Genomic DNA, 17,461 nt, shown 5'->3' with positions numbered 1-17,461 from the left:
TAGGTAGCTAAGCTAATGAGTAGGTTAGCTATTGTTTAGGTAGCTTAGCTCAAGCTGTGCTTAGCTATTGATAAGGTAGCTATTGTTTAGGTAGCTTAGCTCAAGCTGTGCTTAGCTATTGATAAGGTAGCTAAGCTCATGAGCATTAAGCTTAGCTATTGTTTAGGTAGCTTAGCTCATGCTGTGCTTAGCCATTGATAAGGTAGCCAAGCTAATGAGTAGGTAGCTTAGCTATTGATAAGGTAGCTAATCTCATGAGCATTAAGCTTAGCTATTGTTTAGGTAGCTTAGCTCATGCTGTGCTTAGCTATTGATAAGGTAGCTAAGCTTATGAGCATTAAGCTTAGCTATTGTTTAGGTAGCTTAGCTCATGCTGTGCTCAGCTATTGATAAGGTATCCAAGCTAATGAGTAGGTAGCTTAGCTGTTGATAAAGTAGCTAATCTCATGAGCATTAAGCTTAGCTATTGTTTAGGTAGCTTAGCTTATGATGTGCTTAGCTATTGATAAGGTTGCTAAGATCAAGAGTATTAAACTCAGCTATTGTTTAGGTAGCTTCGCTCATTCTGTGCTTAGCTATTGATAAGATCGCTAAGCTTATGAGCATTAAGCTTAGCTATTGTTTAGGTAGCTTAGCTCATGCTGTGCTCAGCTATTGATAAGGTATCCAAGCTAATGAGTAGGTAGCTTAGCTGTTGATAAAGTAGCTAATCTCATGAGCATTAAGCTTAGCTAATGTTTAGGTAGTTTAGCTCATGCTGTGCTTAGCTATTGATAAGGTATCCAAGCTAATGAGTAGGTAGCTTAGCTGTTGATAAGGTAGCTAATCTCATTTGCATTAAGCTTAGCTATTGTTTAGGTAGCTTAGCTTATGCTGTGCTTAGCTATTGATAAGGTTGCTAAGATCAAGAGTATTAAGCTCAGCTATTGTTTAGGTAGCTTCGCTCATTCTGTGCTTAGCTATTGATAAGATCGCTAAGCTAATGAGCATTAAGCTTAGCTATTGTTTAGGTACCTTAGCTCATGCTGTGCTTAGCTATTGATAAGGTAGCTAAGCTAATTAGTAGATAGCTTAGATATTCTTTAGGAAGCTTAGCTCATGCCGTGCTCAGCTTTTGATAAAACAGCTAAGCTAGTGAGTAGGTAGCCTAGCCCTTAGAGACTAAATGCACATGCACACATTACCTAATGCCTCCATCCATGTTTTAAATTTGTGCTTGTTCATAGACTGTCCAGCAGACGGTCCAGTCCCACGAGTCTGCAGTGAGATCAGTGGTTGAGAAGGGAGAGGCATTGCTGGAAACTGTCCCGGACCCGACTGTCCGAGACAATATGAAGAGACTACAAGCAGACTACCAGGACCTCTGCACAGCTGCAAAGGTAGGCTGCAAGCCCTGGCAATCTTTGCATACAAAACAGTATAGTAGGCCTTCGGTGTTAACCTAATGAAATAAGTGACACTTGTTTGCTCCCTTACCCAGACGCTAGGTTTTCAGAAGGACACTGAACCAGTAAACAAGATCATAGCGAATGAGGATGTTTAGCATGTCCTGAAAAGCGGCAATGTTTACCTTCTGCCAACGCGTATCCACAGTTCTATGATCCGTGAACATACCTTCGTTGGCTAGGACTTCCATCGTCGTCCAAATGCCCGTTAATAGACAAAGTTACAGAGTAGTCAAAACCACCCACAGATGTCAGCCCTGTGCATTTGTCTTCCACCGAATGCTTGTGAGCAGGAGGCAAGCATCAACAAAGGGCTTACTAAAAGAACCTGGGTGGTGCCCTCCCCCCCTCCCCTAGTTTATAGAACTCAGCACCACAGTCCCATTAGGTAACCCACAATGCATTTCCACAAGAGTTGTACACCCTTACAGATATAGATACTGAAGACATCAATGGATAATTACAAAAAGTAGCCAACACTGCCAACACAGCCAACACTTCATCTTAAAAAAACGAAACTGTCATTTTTATTTGACAATACCACTTACCTTCTAGATCCAGTGTAGTCCCTTACCTTCTTTCTTGCCTTCAGTCACTCGCCCTGTGGGATGTGTATGAGGCTGTGCTGACTCACTGACTTGATCTCCAACTCAGAGCCAGGTGCTGAGCCTGGTGGAGTGGGTGAAGGAGCACGAGGACTACAACAGCGAGCTCCAGGAGGCAGACAAATGGCTCCTGCAGATGTCCAGCCGGCTGGTGACCTCGGACTCCATGCAGACCAGCAGCATGGAGATGGCCACCCAGCAACTGGCTCGCCATAAGGTCTGCCTCCCCACAGAGTCCTGAGATAATATAGATCAGGAAAGAAAGTTAGATAACAAAAACTGTTGGAATCTAATATTACACAAGAAAACGACAATGGATCCAAAAGTTGTGATAGTAGGCCTTACTTACTTACTTCAATGGACCAAGCGGGATACCATAAAGAACCGCCTGACTTAACAACTTTCCAAATCTCCCCCTTCATTCACCTGGCGTTCCCAGGCGATCATGGAGGACATCGCAGGCTTTGAGGAGCGCCTGGGCAGCCTGAAGCAGAAGGGCGAGGGCCTGGTTGCCAGCTGCACGGAGCACGTCCAGGCCAAGATCAGCCAGCAGGTCCAGGCACAGCAGCAGGGAACCAGAGACAGCTACTCTGCCATCTGCAACACGGCCCAGCGGGTGAGGGCCAGACCTGGGTTTGTGGTGGGGTCGGAGTAGATCAAACTCACACACACACACGGTGCATCCCAACCCTTACTGAAGCCTTCTGCAGTAGACCCAGCTCACACCTACTATACATTTCAGCTGATTGCCTACCGAATGACCTCACAAGCGACTACAGGCACTGTGACATCATCAGAGTGCTGTAGGGTTTTAAGGACCAGACGCTGACCTGCTTAATGCAGCTACACCGATGCAACCCCTTTTCAGGCCCTCCTTTCTCAGCTTGTCGGTCCGCAGTGTTACCAAAGCTTGGCTCGGGATCTCGACTATCACCAGCCCTTTTCAAGCCCCCCTTACACGCGTAAGGGGGTGTACGCGTACGCATGTGTCCTACCTCTGCCTTTAACTATGGGTTGTTGGTCCGCAGGTCTACCAGAGCCTGGACCGCGAGCTCCAGAAGCATGTGAGCCACCAGGACACCCTGCAGCAGAGCCAGACGTGGCTGTCTGCTGTGCAAGAGGAGCTCCAGCTCCACCAGCACCAGCCGCCCTCTGGTCTTCAGGAAGCCCTCAAGCAGGTGCGTTCAGCCGGACGACCCCAGTGCCCTGAGGCGCAGGCTTTCAGTGCGGCCACATGGCATCACGATGGAACCCGACAGGGCTGAGCCAATGGGGAGCTTCCAAATCGCTTGGGTCCGTTGCCATGACAGCTAGAAATCATAACACAGCCGTTATGGCAACGGAATCAAGTGTTTGGACCCTATCGTCAGAATGTTTGTAATTTGTAATTTAAAACCAGTTTGGGTCTAGTTTATTGTCCTTTTTGACAGGTTAAAACTACAATCTCTTGTATAAGCAGAGTAACTTCCTAACAAATTGAGGAAGTAAGACGATCAAACAAAGTGTATTGAGAGCCATGAGCAGGCTGGTTGGTGACTGACGCAAACCATATGGGGTCCTAACTGATTTCAACCATGTTCTTTCTGATTGTATGTGTGTGTGTGTGTGTGTGTGTGTGTGTGTGTGTGTGTGTGTGTGTGTGTGTGTGTGTGTGTGTGTGTGTGTGTGTGTGTGTGTGTGTGTGTGTGTGTGTGTGTGTGTGTGTAGGTTAAACACTACCGGGCCCTCCAGGAGCAGGCCATCACATACCTTGACCTGGTGTGTTCCGTGTGCGACCTGTCAGACGACACTGTGAGGGTGACCGCAGCCGAGGTGCAGAGGATCAAACTCACGGTCAGAACCCCAATACATACATACTTACATACACATATACAAACATACATACATGCATACATACATACATACATACATACATACATACATACATACATACATACATGCATGCATGCATGCATGCATGCATGCATGCATACCTACCTACCTACCTACCTACCTACCTACCTACCTACCTACCTACCTACCTACCTACCTACCTACCTACCTACCTACCTACCTACCTACCTACATACATACATACATACATACATACATACATACATACATACATACATACATACATGCGTGTTCACATGTGACCCTCACCGTGCTCGGTTCCTGAGAGGTGTGTGTGTGTGTCCCAGATCGAGGAGCGTATGTCCAACGCCCAGGCCCTGTCTGAGGGCTGGAGGGAGATCAAGGAGCAGAAGCAGGATCTGTCCGGCCTGTTCCAGGACCTGGAGCAGCAGCTGCTGGCCTTCTCCCGCAGGCCGGCCGAGCTGGAGACCAAGATGGCTGACAACATGCTGTGCCAAGTCAAGGTAGGACACAGATATACCATTCGTCTCTCCCATGTTGAGAGAATATCAGACTATTCCAGGTCTCTTATGACACACATTCAAGTAGTGTGATGATTATCGTCTTGGAAGCCATCACCAAGACATTCATCACCACATATCCAACACAGTCAACAGTCAACACTTCACATCCAACATCGAACAGTCAACCCAACACATCCATCCCCAACACAGTCAACAACAACACATCCAACACTACACATTAACACTACACAGTCGTCAACAACAACACATCCAACACTACACATCCAACACTACACGGTCAACAACAACACAGCCAACACTACACATCTAACACTACACAGTCAACAACAACACATCCAACACTACACATCCAACACTACACAGTCAACACTAACACATGACTAACTCAATCCTCCTCCCGTCTCCCTCCAGGACCTCAGCCAGCAGCTGCATTCCAAGCAGAGCGTTCTGACCCGCATGACGGACAGCGTGGGCCGGCTGGCGGCCTGCCAGGACTCCCCAGAGCACGGGGAGCTGGCGCGGCTCAGCCACACCTGGCTGGAGCTCTGCCAGCAGGCGACCACGCTGGAGGGCCACCGGCAGCAGGACCTGCTGCGCTCCCGGGACTACCACCGCTGCATCTCCGCAATGGAGGCGCTGTTCGAGCAGGTGTCCGTCGCCTGGGACAACCTGGCCAGGTGGGTGGCCTGGGCCGGCCGGCTGATGGGGCGGGGGGACTTGTGGTGCTGTGCTGAGTTGTGATATTGTGTAAAGAACACTTAACAATTAAACCCGCGTGTCGTTGTTGACGCAGAACGGACGCTGAGAGCTCCTCGGAGCACCTGGAGGCCCTGCGGAAGCTGGCGGTGACGCTGCAGGAGCAGAGGGGCACCCTGGAGGAGCTGAAGGAGCAGCGGCAGAAGGTGGTGCAGCACCTCAACCTGGACGACAAGGAGCTGGTGAAGGAGCAGATCGGCCACTTCGAGCAGCGCTGGGCGCAGCTGCAGAGCCTGATCGAGAGGAAGGTCCAGGACTCGGTGGTCACCCTGGAGGACATGGCCCTGGTGGAGGCGCGGCTCAGGGAGGCGCGGGACTGGGCCGAGGAGCAGCAGCCCGCCCTGTCGGAGGCCATGAAGATGAGCCCCCCCCCGGAGCTGGCGCAGAGCTTCCTTTTCGACCACCTGAGCGTGTGCAGCGAGCTGGAGGCCAAGCAGCTGCTGCTGGCCCAGGCCATGGCCGACGCCGACCGCATCCTGGCGCACCTCGGCCTGGACGAGCGCCAGCGGCTCCAGCAGCTGATCGCCGACACCCAGTCGCAGGTGGAGTCGCTGGGCGTGACGGTCGCCCAGCGCAGGAAGCACCTCAGCAAGGCGTTCACGGAGAGGACCCAGTTTCTGATGGCCGTGGGCCAGTCCATCACCTGGGTCCAGCAGAACGAGAAGAAGGCCCAGGCAGAGGAGAGCGTGGCACTGCTGCCCGACGACCTGGCCAAGCAGGTGCGCACGTGCCGGAACATCCAGAGCAGCCTGAAGGCCTACCAGAGCGAGCTGACCTCGCTGTGGGCGCAGGGCCGGGACCTGATGAGGGACGCCAGTGAGGAGGAGAAGAATGAGATCCTCACCAAGCTGCAGGAGCTGCAAAACATCTTCGACAAGACACTGCACAGATGTGGCCAGCGGCTGCAGGAGCTGGAGAAGGCGCTGACGTCAAGAAAGTACTTCAAGACGGACCTGGAGAAGACTTGCCAGTGGCTGAAGCAGGCTGACATCGTCACCTTCCCGGAGATCAACCTCATGAACGGCGACCAAGAGCTGGAGTTCCAGATGCTGAAGTACCAGCAGATCATTGAACACGCGGTGGAATACGAGAACCTCCTCCTCACCGTGCAGAGGGCCGGCCAGGAGATACTGCCCACTCTCAACGAAGTGGACCACTGCTACCTGGACGAGAAACTCAACACTCTGCCCCAGCAGTACAACACCATACTAGCGCTGGCCAGAGAGAAACAGGAGAAGATCCAGCAGGCAATCCTGGCCAGAAAGGAGTACGCTTCCTTCATAGACATCACGCACAAGGCCCTGAAGGAGCTGGAGGAGCAGTTCAACGACCTGGAGAAGCAGCCCGTGGGCCTCCAGACAGAGGAGGTGATCAGCCTGCAGGGCGACTACAAGGCCATCCTGGTGGACCTGGGCGACCTGGGCCAGGCTGTGGGGGAGCTCAACCAGAAGAAGGAGGGCTTCCGCAGCACGGGCCAGCCCTGGCGGCCCGAGGAGATGACCCAGCTGGTGAGCCTGTACAACGGCCTGAAGCGCCTGGTGGAGCAGAGGGTGGAGCACCTGGACGACACGCTGGAGTCCTTCGAGGACCACAAGGCCATGGCCATGCAGGTGGACTCTGAGCTGAAGGCCACCAAGGAGCAGCTGGTCAAGGTGAACACGGAGACCCAGTCGGCGGAGGAGCGGCTGAAGAACTACCACGCCCTGGCGGGCAGCCTGCAGAGCGCCAGCTCCCACCTGTCCCGGCTGATGGAGCAGATGGACACCCTGGCCACGCACGTGGACCACGCCGCGCAGGACGCCTCCAAGGAGCAGGTGGTGCTGTGGCAGGACGAGCTGCACTCCCTGCAGGCGGCCGTGGGCGACCTGATCGAGGAGTGCGAGGACCGCTTTGTCCAGAGCAAGGACTTTGAGACGGAGGTGACGAGGACGCTGGACTGGCTGCAGCAGGTGCGCGACGAGCTGGGCTGCGCGGTCATCGTGGACGTGCGGCTGGAGAAGGTGCAGGAGGAGATCCGGAAGCAGCAGATCATGCAGGAGGAGGTGCAGTCGCGGCTGAGGATCGTGGCGGCGCTCAGCAGCCGGGAGAAGCAGAAGTACTTCAGCGCCAACGAGCTGGTGCCGGCCCACATGGACACCAGCCTGGAGGAGATGGCCAAGCTCCAGGCAGAGGTCCAGAAAGCTCTGAGCTCTAAACAGGTGATGGGTTCTCCTCTCTACCACTCGTACATAAAATGATGGCTGATGCATTACTAGTAGAGGTGCTTTGGTAAAATCAGTTAGTTGGCAGGGTGAACGAAGGGAATGGGAGGGGTGTGGGTTATAGCAGCCATTTTATTGCTGGTTTACTTATTCTTCTAGGATTTGAGGTGACGGACGGTAGGATCAAATAAGGGTTCATTCCTGCTATGTTTAATTATTGATGAACGTTTGGTTATCAGATTGTTTGATTATTTAAGATTGTTAAAAACATGCCTTGACCACTGAAATGTGGGGGTCATCCACCGGTGCAATCGAGGCGTGAATAGCGACGGCAGCTTTCCCTCCGGCACCGTTAACCCGCGCGCCCCCTCCCCAGATCACCCTGGAGCAGGCGCTGCTCCTGTGCCAGCGCTACCACTTCCGGATGCAGTCGGCGTGCGAGTGGCTGGAGGAGGCCGTGTCCTTCCTGCAGCAGGCCAGCCTGGGCGTGGACGTGGAGAACTACGAGGAGTGCCTCCGGCAGCAGGAGGACATCCTGTCCACGGAGCAGGAGTTCCTGCTGCACCTGGAGGAGCTGGGCCAGCTGCCGGGCCAGCTGGAGCGTCTGGTCACCCCATCGGCCCGGGAGCAGCTCCGCCTCAGCGTGGGCTCGGCCCAGCAGAGGGGCGTGGAGGTCCGGGACCAGCTGCAGTGCCACCAGGACGTCCTGCACAGGTAGGGGGGTGGCACGGGGGCATCGGGGGGCATTGTGGTGTACACAGGTAGGGGGGGTAGTGCGGGGCGTGGGATAGCGTTGTCTTGTACGCTGGTCATTGCTGTAGGGTCAAAGTGTCCAAAGCGTTGTTTCGACTGGTGGTAGTCCTGTGTAGCTCAAGTGTGTAGTGTACGGGCCTTAACACTGCCAGGGTTAGGGTTCCCATTTGAGGGGTTGAGAACAGCAGTGTCCCCCAAATGGCATACACATATATCAAAACTTCAGAAATAAATAAGAAAAATCTCTGATGTTGTTAGTCTTTGTTTTCTATACGTTATACATACATAACTCAAAGAACCACTACTACTCTACTATACTCAAAGTACCACACTACTTCCCTCTACTCAAAGAACCATGACACTGCTCAGTAATATACTACTATTTCCTGTATATTATATTATTATAATGTCTATAGTTATTTATATCAAAGTGCCAAATTGACCCGGCAAAGGACCGGCAAAAATTGTTCACCGGCAAAGGACATAGTGTTTGTGACGAACGTTACCGAGGTCACATGGAAACGGGCAGCCCACTGACTGTATGAGGATGATGTCCCCCGCCCAGCTGCGTGGCCCAGTGGAAGGCCTACCAGGAGTCCAGGCAGACGGTCATCGAGCTCATGAACGAGGCGGAGAAGAAGCTGACAGAGTTCTGCACGGCCAAGGCCGGGACCAGCCAGGAGGCAGAGGACAAGCTGTGCAGCCATCGGGTACTGTCCCCTATTGTACTATTAGTGTAGTCAGTGGTTCTCAGACTGGGGTATGCGTACCACAGTTTGAGAACCACTGATACTGATTATTTGTACCATCCAAGTCAATACATCTGATTTACAGCAGGCGTCAAAGTGCCTAATAGAAGATAGAAGATAGAGGTAGGGGGAAATTAAAGCTGACCAGAGTTGAAGACACGAAAGAGTAAATGTGTAGATAAAATAAAAGGCACAAATGGGATGAAAAGTGAAGTGACACAACAAATCAAACAGAGTACAACTCTCAGAGTTTCAACCCACATTACCGTCTCGTCCATTTATAAAACACATACGGATGGATAAGTCTTACAAGCCTCTTCAGGTCCATCAGCCAGGGTCGGTTGTAATTGCTTTGGGTTCAGCAGCTCCCCCGTACACATATAAACATGCTGACATTTTGAACATGGAACCGGACCACACCCAGCTACAAGACACATATCCATAGTGTAGGACAGCAAGAAGGTCAGGGACCCTGGTCTGACGTCGGCCCTCCTCCTCCTCCTCCTGCTCCAGTCGCTGGTGTCCCTGGTGAGCGGCTTCCAGGAGAAGCTGAGCGGTCTGGAGGAGCAGGCGGCCCAGCTGGAGCTGGTGGGCAGCGACGCCAGCAAGGCCACCATCAGCCGCTCCATGACCACCGTGTGGCAGCGCTGGACGCGGCTGCGCAGCGTGGCCCGCGGCCAGGAGAGGGTGCTGGAGGACACGGCCCAGGAGTGGAGGACCTTCCGGGAGAAGGTAGGCCAGCGCCCAGCGAGCAGGGGGACCCACAACACCAAAACAGAAAGGGCACGAATCAACAAAAGGGTGGATTAGTAGTAGCTGGCCACGGCGTCAGTGGTAGGCCCCATGGGGACGCATCATTCTCTCATCCTCTACCCCCACCTCCCCAGTCTGCCTTCCCTGTCGTTTACTGAAGTACAAAATAATAAAGACATATGGATTTAACCACAATGTGCTTTTCTCCAGTAAACCGGGTAGTTCTTCCCTCACCTTTGCACACATGCGCAGGTTTTCATACTGTATTGATTGTACTGTTGGTATCTATTTGATATCTACATTCATTTACACCCCCCCCTCCCTCTCCGCCGGCCCTCCCTCCCAGATGGGCAAGCTGCGGGACGTGTCTGAGGAGCTGCGGGCCCGCGTGCCCGACAGCGCGGTGGAGAAGGCCTCCAAGGCGGCGCTGCAGGGCCTGCAGGAGCAGCACGACCTGCTGAGCCAGGACGTGGAGCGGGAGCTGTCGGGCCTCACCCTGCTGCGGCAGTACGCCCTCAGCCTGCTGCACGTGGTGGAGGTGCCCTCGCCCACCACCGAGCAGGAGGAGCTGCCCAGCCTCAAGGAGATCCGGGCCGTGCAGGACCAGCTGGAGAGGTGGGTTGGGGAGGGGGGGGGGGGCTGGTGGGGGGAGGGGGAGAGGGGGGAAGAGGTGGGTTGGGGAGGGGGGGGAGGAAGGAGGTGGGAGAGAGAGAGCCCATCCCAAAGGTGGTTCGGCCTGACCAAAGGAAATATACTAATTAGCTAATCTTAATTTACAAGACTAAATGAGGATTAAAATAACGGATTACAGTTCCATCAGTGACTGGGTCATTTAAAACTTGATCTTGGTCTTCCATGCTTGTCCCCCCCACTGTAGTTTATGAATGAATCCGATTTTTTAATCCTCCCACCTTCTAGTGGCCCTCGTTCTAATCAAATACTAAGGCACTATAATCTCCACTACCAAATGTACTGCGATGTCTGGGGCTCCACCCTGAGGTACTTGCTGTGTCTGTCCCCCAGCCTGCTGGCCCAGTCCAGGGCCCAGCGCGCCCAGGCCAGCGAGGAGCTGCGTGAGCGGGAGGAGCTGGAGAAGGACCTGAGCGTGATCAAGGCCTGGATCCAGGAGACCCGGGAGCTGCTCCACAACCCCACCCCGGACATCGACGCCCTGCTGCAGAACCTGGAGGTGAGCGGACCTTGGAGTTAATTGAACGCGTTGGGATTGTCGAGAAAGGGGTCATGAACGGAGTGAAGCTTTAGCAGAAACTGATGGAGGTTGGATAAATGAAAAAAAAGGACACACTCTACTGAAAAAGGACACTACACCCCTAAGGTGAAAACTGGTAAATGCATGTATTCATGGAAACCACTCACCCGAGCACCCGAGTGTAAACTATCTATAATCTAAATAGAAAAAAAGCTATGTGGAATGGAAAAACAAAGCACACAGCTGGTAGAGTTGAGCCAAAACAGAGAGATGTTGCTACGTAAATAGGTACGTAAGACTTTATTTATATTGCCCTTCTTAGATCAAACAGTTACAAAGTGCTTCACGTTCACAAGCACAAAAAATTTAAATGACTTATTAATTAAACTAAAACTAAAAGTTAAGATGAGATATGAGATATCCAAACAAAAAAACAAAAGATGTGTCACGTGATCAACGACATTATTCTTATTATCATTATCATTATTATACAAATCCCCCTCTGCTGCTCCAGTCGTTGGGGAGGCTTTCATACACACATTAGGGTCAGGGTTGATTAGCCTCTTCCTGATGTTGTGGTGGGCAGGTTGTCCACGGCGACGTGATCACCTACCGTCAGAACGTGGACAAGGTGGCGGAGCAGCAGCAGACCAAGTACCTGGACCTGTACACCATCCTGCCGTCGGAGATCTCCATGCAGCTGGCCGAGGTGTCCCTGGCTCTGGGCGCCATCGAAGACCAGGTACCACCCCACCTTCTTCTTCTTAGGATTCAGCGCATTCCCATTCGATTTTTTTTTAATGTGTTTATATTTTTATTTAAAGTCGCAATATGTCAGATTTAACCCCTCTCAGTGAGTAGGCAGGAGACTTCCAGGCTTCAGAAAAAGGCTAAATAAAAAACTAGCATATGTTGGCATGAATGGGAGGGGTTTCTGTGAGTGTTTGAGTAAGACTCTTGAAAACAAAGAGAGGTACAGCATGGAGACAGCTAGCCAGCATTTTTTATTTGTAGAAGGCATCAGTTATAGGATCTGATTTTATTGATAACATTATTGAAATCAATATTGATTGGTGAATTGACAGCAGATATGTCCAGGTTATTTTAAGGTACGAGCTAGATAAAATGTGACACATTGGGACTTTAAGATATGTATTTGATTTATTATGTTTTATAAAAATGAAAGTAAAGTATTTTATAATAGTTTTAGATTTTAGAATTATATTACTTTATTCATCCTATATTTTATCCATCCTAGAGACAGCCTCTATAGGAAATGTGTCATTGGCAAACCTATGGTCTGTTCCGTCTCAGGTTCTGTCCAGAGAGAGGGAAATCCAGAAGACCAGAGACATAAAGGAGGACTTCAGCTCCAAAATCCACGATGTATCGGAGAAGCTCAAAGCTATCTCCGCTAAATTCAAGGAGAAGTCCCCGGACGTGGACCATGCCAAAGACGAGGTCAAGGTGAGAGAGCTGAAAGTTATAGTTAGAACAGTTAGAACTGTTACAATGAAACTCCAGCTGGTAAAAAAATTAGGAATTAATACAGTTTCTCTTTTCTATTTTTATATTCAGAGTCTGGCCGAGGACTTGGACAGCTGTGGCCGCTCTCTGTCGGAGCTGGAGGCTGCGATACAGGAGTTTGGGCGAAGGAACCCGCTGTTAGCCAAGCAGCTAAGCGATACTACGAGCAAGCTGTCGGAGATCCACCACCATACCAGCAGGCTAGCCGACGCTAGGAACAACTGGCTTAAAAAGGTAAGCGCTGGACAATGTGATGAACATTTCATATCCAGGGAATTGAATAGAGGTGGACTAAAGTCAAGGCGTGGCATGGCGTCTTTAATTTAAAAAAATGTTATTTTCTTGGCCACACTGTTCCTTGAATTAAAAAGCACAATTAAACACAGTGTCAATAGTTATTTATATTTCATTTATATTGGAACTATCACTTCTGTTGAAAATGCTGTGCATCCGTTCCCATACCCTGACCTCTCTGGTGTCTGCTTCTCCCCAGGCTGTCTGCTACCTGGACGAGTACAACGAGATGCTGGACTTCATCCTGAGGTGGTCCGAGAGGGCCCGGAGCCTGGTGAGAGCCAACATCATCTGGAACTCCTCCGTTCATCTCCAGGAGCAGATCAGGATGTACCAGGTAGGGGAACCGCCCACATATCAAATGCTTGACTAAGTCACTTTAGAGCACTTATCGAGCTGCACTTAAGATATTTTTTAATTCATTTAATGTAAACGCATTAATCTCAAAGCAACCTTTTTACATTTTACCAACCCTTTCTTATAGGTATTAATAAATGTCTTGTACTGTGTATAAAAACTATTCTTCGTCATTTAATCACACATACTTTTACTACTATTTCAAATAAGTAATGCCTTTATTAATATGCCAGTATTGACCCATAACAAATATATTATATCAAGAATAAATTATAAAATGTAAAAAATAGGACATGAAAAAAATAAAATGAAAAAGCCCTGTAGTGGCTGAAAATTACATATTCTATCTTTAATCCACTTACCAACTTAACAAACTAACGTTACTAACCTTGAAATCACTTAAGATAAATGTGTTTGGTTCAGCTGGACTCTTACATCTGACTTTTAAGTCATTTTGGGCCAAAGCTACCCTTGGCCCCCTGTCAGTCCGTTCTAGGCCACTCCTAGGCCACTTGTAGTGACTCCGTCTCCTGCGTTCAGGCGGTGCTGCGTGAGTCACGGGAGCTCCATGGGGACCTGGAGTCCATGGCGGAGAAGGTGGAGCTGCTGTCGGAGGTGCTGCAGGTGGAGGCTCTGACCCAGCAGGTGTGTGAGCTCAGCCGCCACGCCGAGGAGCTCCAGCAGAGCATCAAGACCCGGCTGCAGAGCCTGCAGGACGCAGACAAGGTTAGTGCACGCCCCCAACACAGGGATCATACAGGCTGGTTCAGGCTGGTTACACAGTCAATATACATTATCCACACAGCTATCATACAGGCTGATTCAGGCTGGTTATACAGTTAATAAACATTATCAATACAGCTATCATACAGGCTGATTCAGGCTACAGTTAATAAACATTATCAACAAAGGTATCATGCAGGCTGATTAAGGCTACAGTTAATAAACATTATCAATACAGCTATCACACAGGCTGGATATACAGTTAATACACACAACGTAACTTTGAATATACATTTGTTACAGTTACTACACGTTTCATTACAGTTATTACACATGCAATACACTATACACGCTTGTTACATTTAAACACACAGACCTTTCATCACCGGAGCAGGATTTGATATTGGGGTAGATGTATGATTATCTATATAGATTTACACAGGTAGACGTTAATAAAAGCTTTCACCCTAACACCATCCCTGCGGTGTCCTCAGAGTATGGAGGCGCTGGAGTACGAGGTGAAGGCCCTCCACGGGGCCCTGGAGCAGGTCCAGACCACCCTCACCTCCCCAGAGCTGGCCCGCCAGAGCCTCAAGGAGCAGCTGGTCCAGCGACAGGTAACTATGGAGACAGGCTCAGCACCCAAGTTAGCCTTAGTTAGCTCCACTCCTAGCTAGCCTTGCAGGGGTTAACTGTTGTATTCCTTGAAGGCGGATGGTTACGTATCTACCCTCGGACGTTAACCACTAAAATCCTCAATTAGTTTTTATTGATGATCTATGTCAATCATTTCATCTCTTTTTCATTGACTAGTGTCGGAAAATATATGCCTTACTGGCCATTCAATGGTGACTTTGTCACCTCCCCTCTCCCTCCCCATCACCACGTTCCAAGGGAAATCAAGTTCTAGAATTACATTTGATTGAATCAGATAAGATCCTTTAGGTTTGATCTTTACAACATGATTGTCCATCTGCATTTACAGAAGATGTTTTAGTGATATTCCTCACATTTAAATCCATAGCAACATTAACAAAAATTTTCATAAACAGTGTTAATTAGTATCAGTCATTGCATTTGACCAACTGTGTCCCCAACATGTGGCCTGGTCCTCTCTCTGTGTGTGTCAGCGTCTCCTGGCGGATATGGAGAGCTTCAAGCAGCTGGTGCAGGCGGTGCAGATGTGTCAGAGTGCGCTGCGCGTGCCCGAGGAGGTGATGCCCAACCTGGCCATCTGCCGCACGGCCCTGCGTCTGCAGCAGGAGGCCAGCCAGCTGCAGCACGTGGCCATACAGCAGTGCAACATCCTGCAGGTACGCTGCCCGCCTCGTCTGCTGGCACACTGTTTGGTTGTGGTTTTGTTTTTTCAAGTGCTTTTTCGTTCAAACCTGCAATACTGGCGGTTTCACAAGAGGAAAAAAAGCAACTAGGACAAGATATAAAAGTAAAAAAAAAACATAGAAGAACACATTTGGGAGGTTGATTGATGAAAATAGAAAAAGATGACACTCGTTTACTCGCTTCTCTGAAAGTTTGAAAATGGTTCAAACTTTAAATTCTCTTAGAACCAACAGTTTGTAAGCAGGTAAGGGTTCAGCATCTTCACTCCAGGACACCTAGCAAGGAGTCATGAATTGGGGATCGAACCCGGTGCCTCCCTGGGTTTGGAGTCGGGTTAGCGCCCCAGCCACTACACTGCCTACGGGTCGGTGCTCCATCAGGATGTGGTGGGTGTTCCTCCCCCAGGAGTCGGTGGTGCAGTATGAGCAGTATGAGCAGGAGGTGCGGGAGCTCCAGGGGCTCATCGAGGAGGCCCACGGGGTGATCCAGGACCGGCCCTTCTCCACCAGCAGCATCCAGGAGCTGCAGGCCCAGATCATCCACCACGAGGTACACACACACTCAGTCACGCATTCACACTCCTTCACGGATTCACATGGTCTCACATTCACTCATTCACACATGCACACATGCACACATTTGCGCATTAGTGTGATGCTTGTAGGCAGCGGTTGACTGATTCCAATGTCATCTGAAGTTGCTGCAGTGTGGATCAATATCAATCACTATTGCAGTATTGTAATTCATTTGTTTTATTTATAGATACTAATTGCCATGTTAAAGACCGCACCAATATATAAACAAGCCACGGGTGTTGCAACAAATATTGCTGTTTTTGAGTTGGGGAAGTATGAACGTTTTGGTAACGACCATAGTCTGCATGGCAAGTGACCGCAGTCTATCACTCACTGACGGTGGCCATGAAGATGGCGCGTATCAGTGTTTGACTTGATTCTTCATAGAGTTCATGGATGTGAAACCTGTCCCTCTGTCTGATTGTGAACAGGAGCTGGCCCAGAAGATCAAGGGCTACCAGGAGCAGATCGCCTCCCTGAACTCCAAGTGCAAGATGGTGTCGGTGAAGGCCAAGCACGCCACCATGCTTCTGACGGTCACCGACGTGGAAGGACTCCCTGTGGGCCTGGACCACCTTGACGAGGACAGGGCCCAGAAGGCCCCGTCTGTCGCGGTAACAGAGCAGGAAACGTATCAGCGCTGGATCAATCCATCGCTGTTTTAGACTAGCTCAATTGTTGGATGATTTGCTAAATTGAAAGGACAAGCTGAACAAAATGAATGAATTTATATTTCACTCACTCTTTGTCTCACTCTTGCTTTCAACTTCGCAACATACTGGTGGTTAACTTAAAGATGCTGTAAAGTTTGAGAGTTGAAAAGAGAAAGAAGAATGCAGAAAGAGTGAGCTTTTGAGTTGTGAACGGGATTGACAGACAAGATGGATTCCCTGAATAAGTCATGGAAAAGATTCCCTGATTGGTCAGAGAGCCAGCCCTTAGTGAGTGAAATGCTCTGTGAGAATATCTGTTCCGTATGAGTACATTGGTCGTCAGAAGCGGTCTTCTCTCAGAGCCATTCCCTCACTAATAGCCAACCCCACTTCTAACTGATGACACTCAAACCCTAGCTCTTAAATCGTACGTACAACCCTAGTCGCAGTGACGGATCACAGTGAACCATCCGTTGTGCCCTTCCAGTCCATGCCTCCATCCCCCTGTGTGTCCGTCTTCTTATGACCCGCCGTCTCTGCCCTCACCTCCAGGTGACGGCGGGCCGGTGCCACACCCTGCTGTCCCCTGTCACCGAGGAATCAGGGGAGGATGGGGTCACCAGCGAGCTGTCCTCCCCCCCCACCAGCAGCTCTCCCCCGTCCCTGGCTGCACACAGCCAGAACGCTGCCAGCAGGGTACTTACTCCCCTATATATATCGATACATAAATATATATTTCAGGATGAGCAACTCTCTGATTGATCAATTTATGAGGACACTGTCCCAATGTGTTGTCATCACAGCAGAAGGGATTCTGTCCAGTCTAATCTAGTCAAAGGGACCCAGCCATGTTCATCGATATGTGCCCCGTTCTTTGCATTGAGAACCTGAGTGTTCCGGGTGTTGACACCGACTGTGGGGTGGATGTGTGTTTGTAGGCGGGGTGTGGGACCCTCACCAGAGCCCCCGTCCAGCAGCTGTACGACCCCACCTTTGATACCGTGGCCAACCTGGACGACCTGCAGAGGTCCTGGGAAACACTCAAGAACGTGGTACGTGGCGTGGGACTGACTATTGGTTTGTATTAAAGTGAGGATGTTGACGCTTCTCTGCCAGTTCCTTAAAGGCACAGTAATTGTAT

At 50.3% G+C, this 17,461-nt stretch overlaps 1 protein-coding gene across 1 annotated transcript in view; it reads left to right on the top strand.

Moving 5' to 3' along the window:
• syne1b (spectrin repeat containing, nuclear envelope 1b) overlaps positions 1 to 17,461 on the top strand; it is a 102,751-nt gene that overhangs the window by 42,840 nt on the left and 42,450 nt on the right. The window contains exons 43-66 of the mRNA XM_060052179.1: positions 1,227 to 1,379; positions 2,100 to 2,267; positions 2,490 to 2,666; positions 3,079 to 3,228; positions 3,758 to 3,883; positions 4,231 to 4,407; positions 4,840 to 5,105; positions 5,222 to 7,382; positions 7,762 to 8,099; positions 8,704 to 8,848; positions 9,401 to 9,619; positions 9,987 to 10,255; positions 10,664 to 10,829; positions 11,437 to 11,592; positions 12,165 to 12,317; positions 12,429 to 12,611; positions 12,871 to 13,008; positions 13,569 to 13,754; positions 14,246 to 14,368; positions 14,882 to 15,064; positions 15,498 to 15,641; positions 16,099 to 16,281; positions 16,873 to 17,016; positions 17,259 to 17,372. Of these exons, the coding sequence (XP_059908162.1) occupies positions 1,227 to 1,379; positions 2,100 to 2,267; positions 2,490 to 2,666; positions 3,079 to 3,228; positions 3,758 to 3,883; positions 4,231 to 4,407; positions 4,840 to 5,105; positions 5,222 to 7,382; positions 7,762 to 8,099; positions 8,704 to 8,848; positions 9,401 to 9,619; positions 9,987 to 10,255; positions 10,664 to 10,829; positions 11,437 to 11,592; positions 12,165 to 12,317; positions 12,429 to 12,611; positions 12,871 to 13,008; positions 13,569 to 13,754; positions 14,246 to 14,368; positions 14,882 to 15,064; positions 15,498 to 15,641; positions 16,099 to 16,281; positions 16,873 to 17,016; positions 17,259 to 17,372 (6,222 nt within the window). The remainder of the gene's footprint in view (positions 1 to 1,226; positions 1,380 to 2,099; positions 2,268 to 2,489; positions 2,667 to 3,078; positions 3,229 to 3,757; positions 3,884 to 4,230; positions 4,408 to 4,839; positions 5,106 to 5,221; positions 7,383 to 7,761; positions 8,100 to 8,703; positions 8,849 to 9,400; positions 9,620 to 9,986; positions 10,256 to 10,663; positions 10,830 to 11,436; positions 11,593 to 12,164; positions 12,318 to 12,428; positions 12,612 to 12,870; positions 13,009 to 13,568; positions 13,755 to 14,245; positions 14,369 to 14,881; positions 15,065 to 15,497; positions 15,642 to 16,098; positions 16,282 to 16,872; positions 17,017 to 17,258; positions 17,373 to 17,461) is intronic.

This window comes from Gadus macrocephalus, chromosome 5 (genome assembly GCF_031168955.1).
Source record: "Gadus macrocephalus chromosome 5, ASM3116895v1".
Classification (NCBI taxonomy): Eukaryota; Metazoa; Chordata; class Actinopteri; order Gadiformes; family Gadidae; genus Gadus; species Gadus macrocephalus.
The sequence above is the reverse complement of the archived record's forward strand: the minus strand, read 5'-3'. Positions and strand labels throughout refer to the sequence as shown.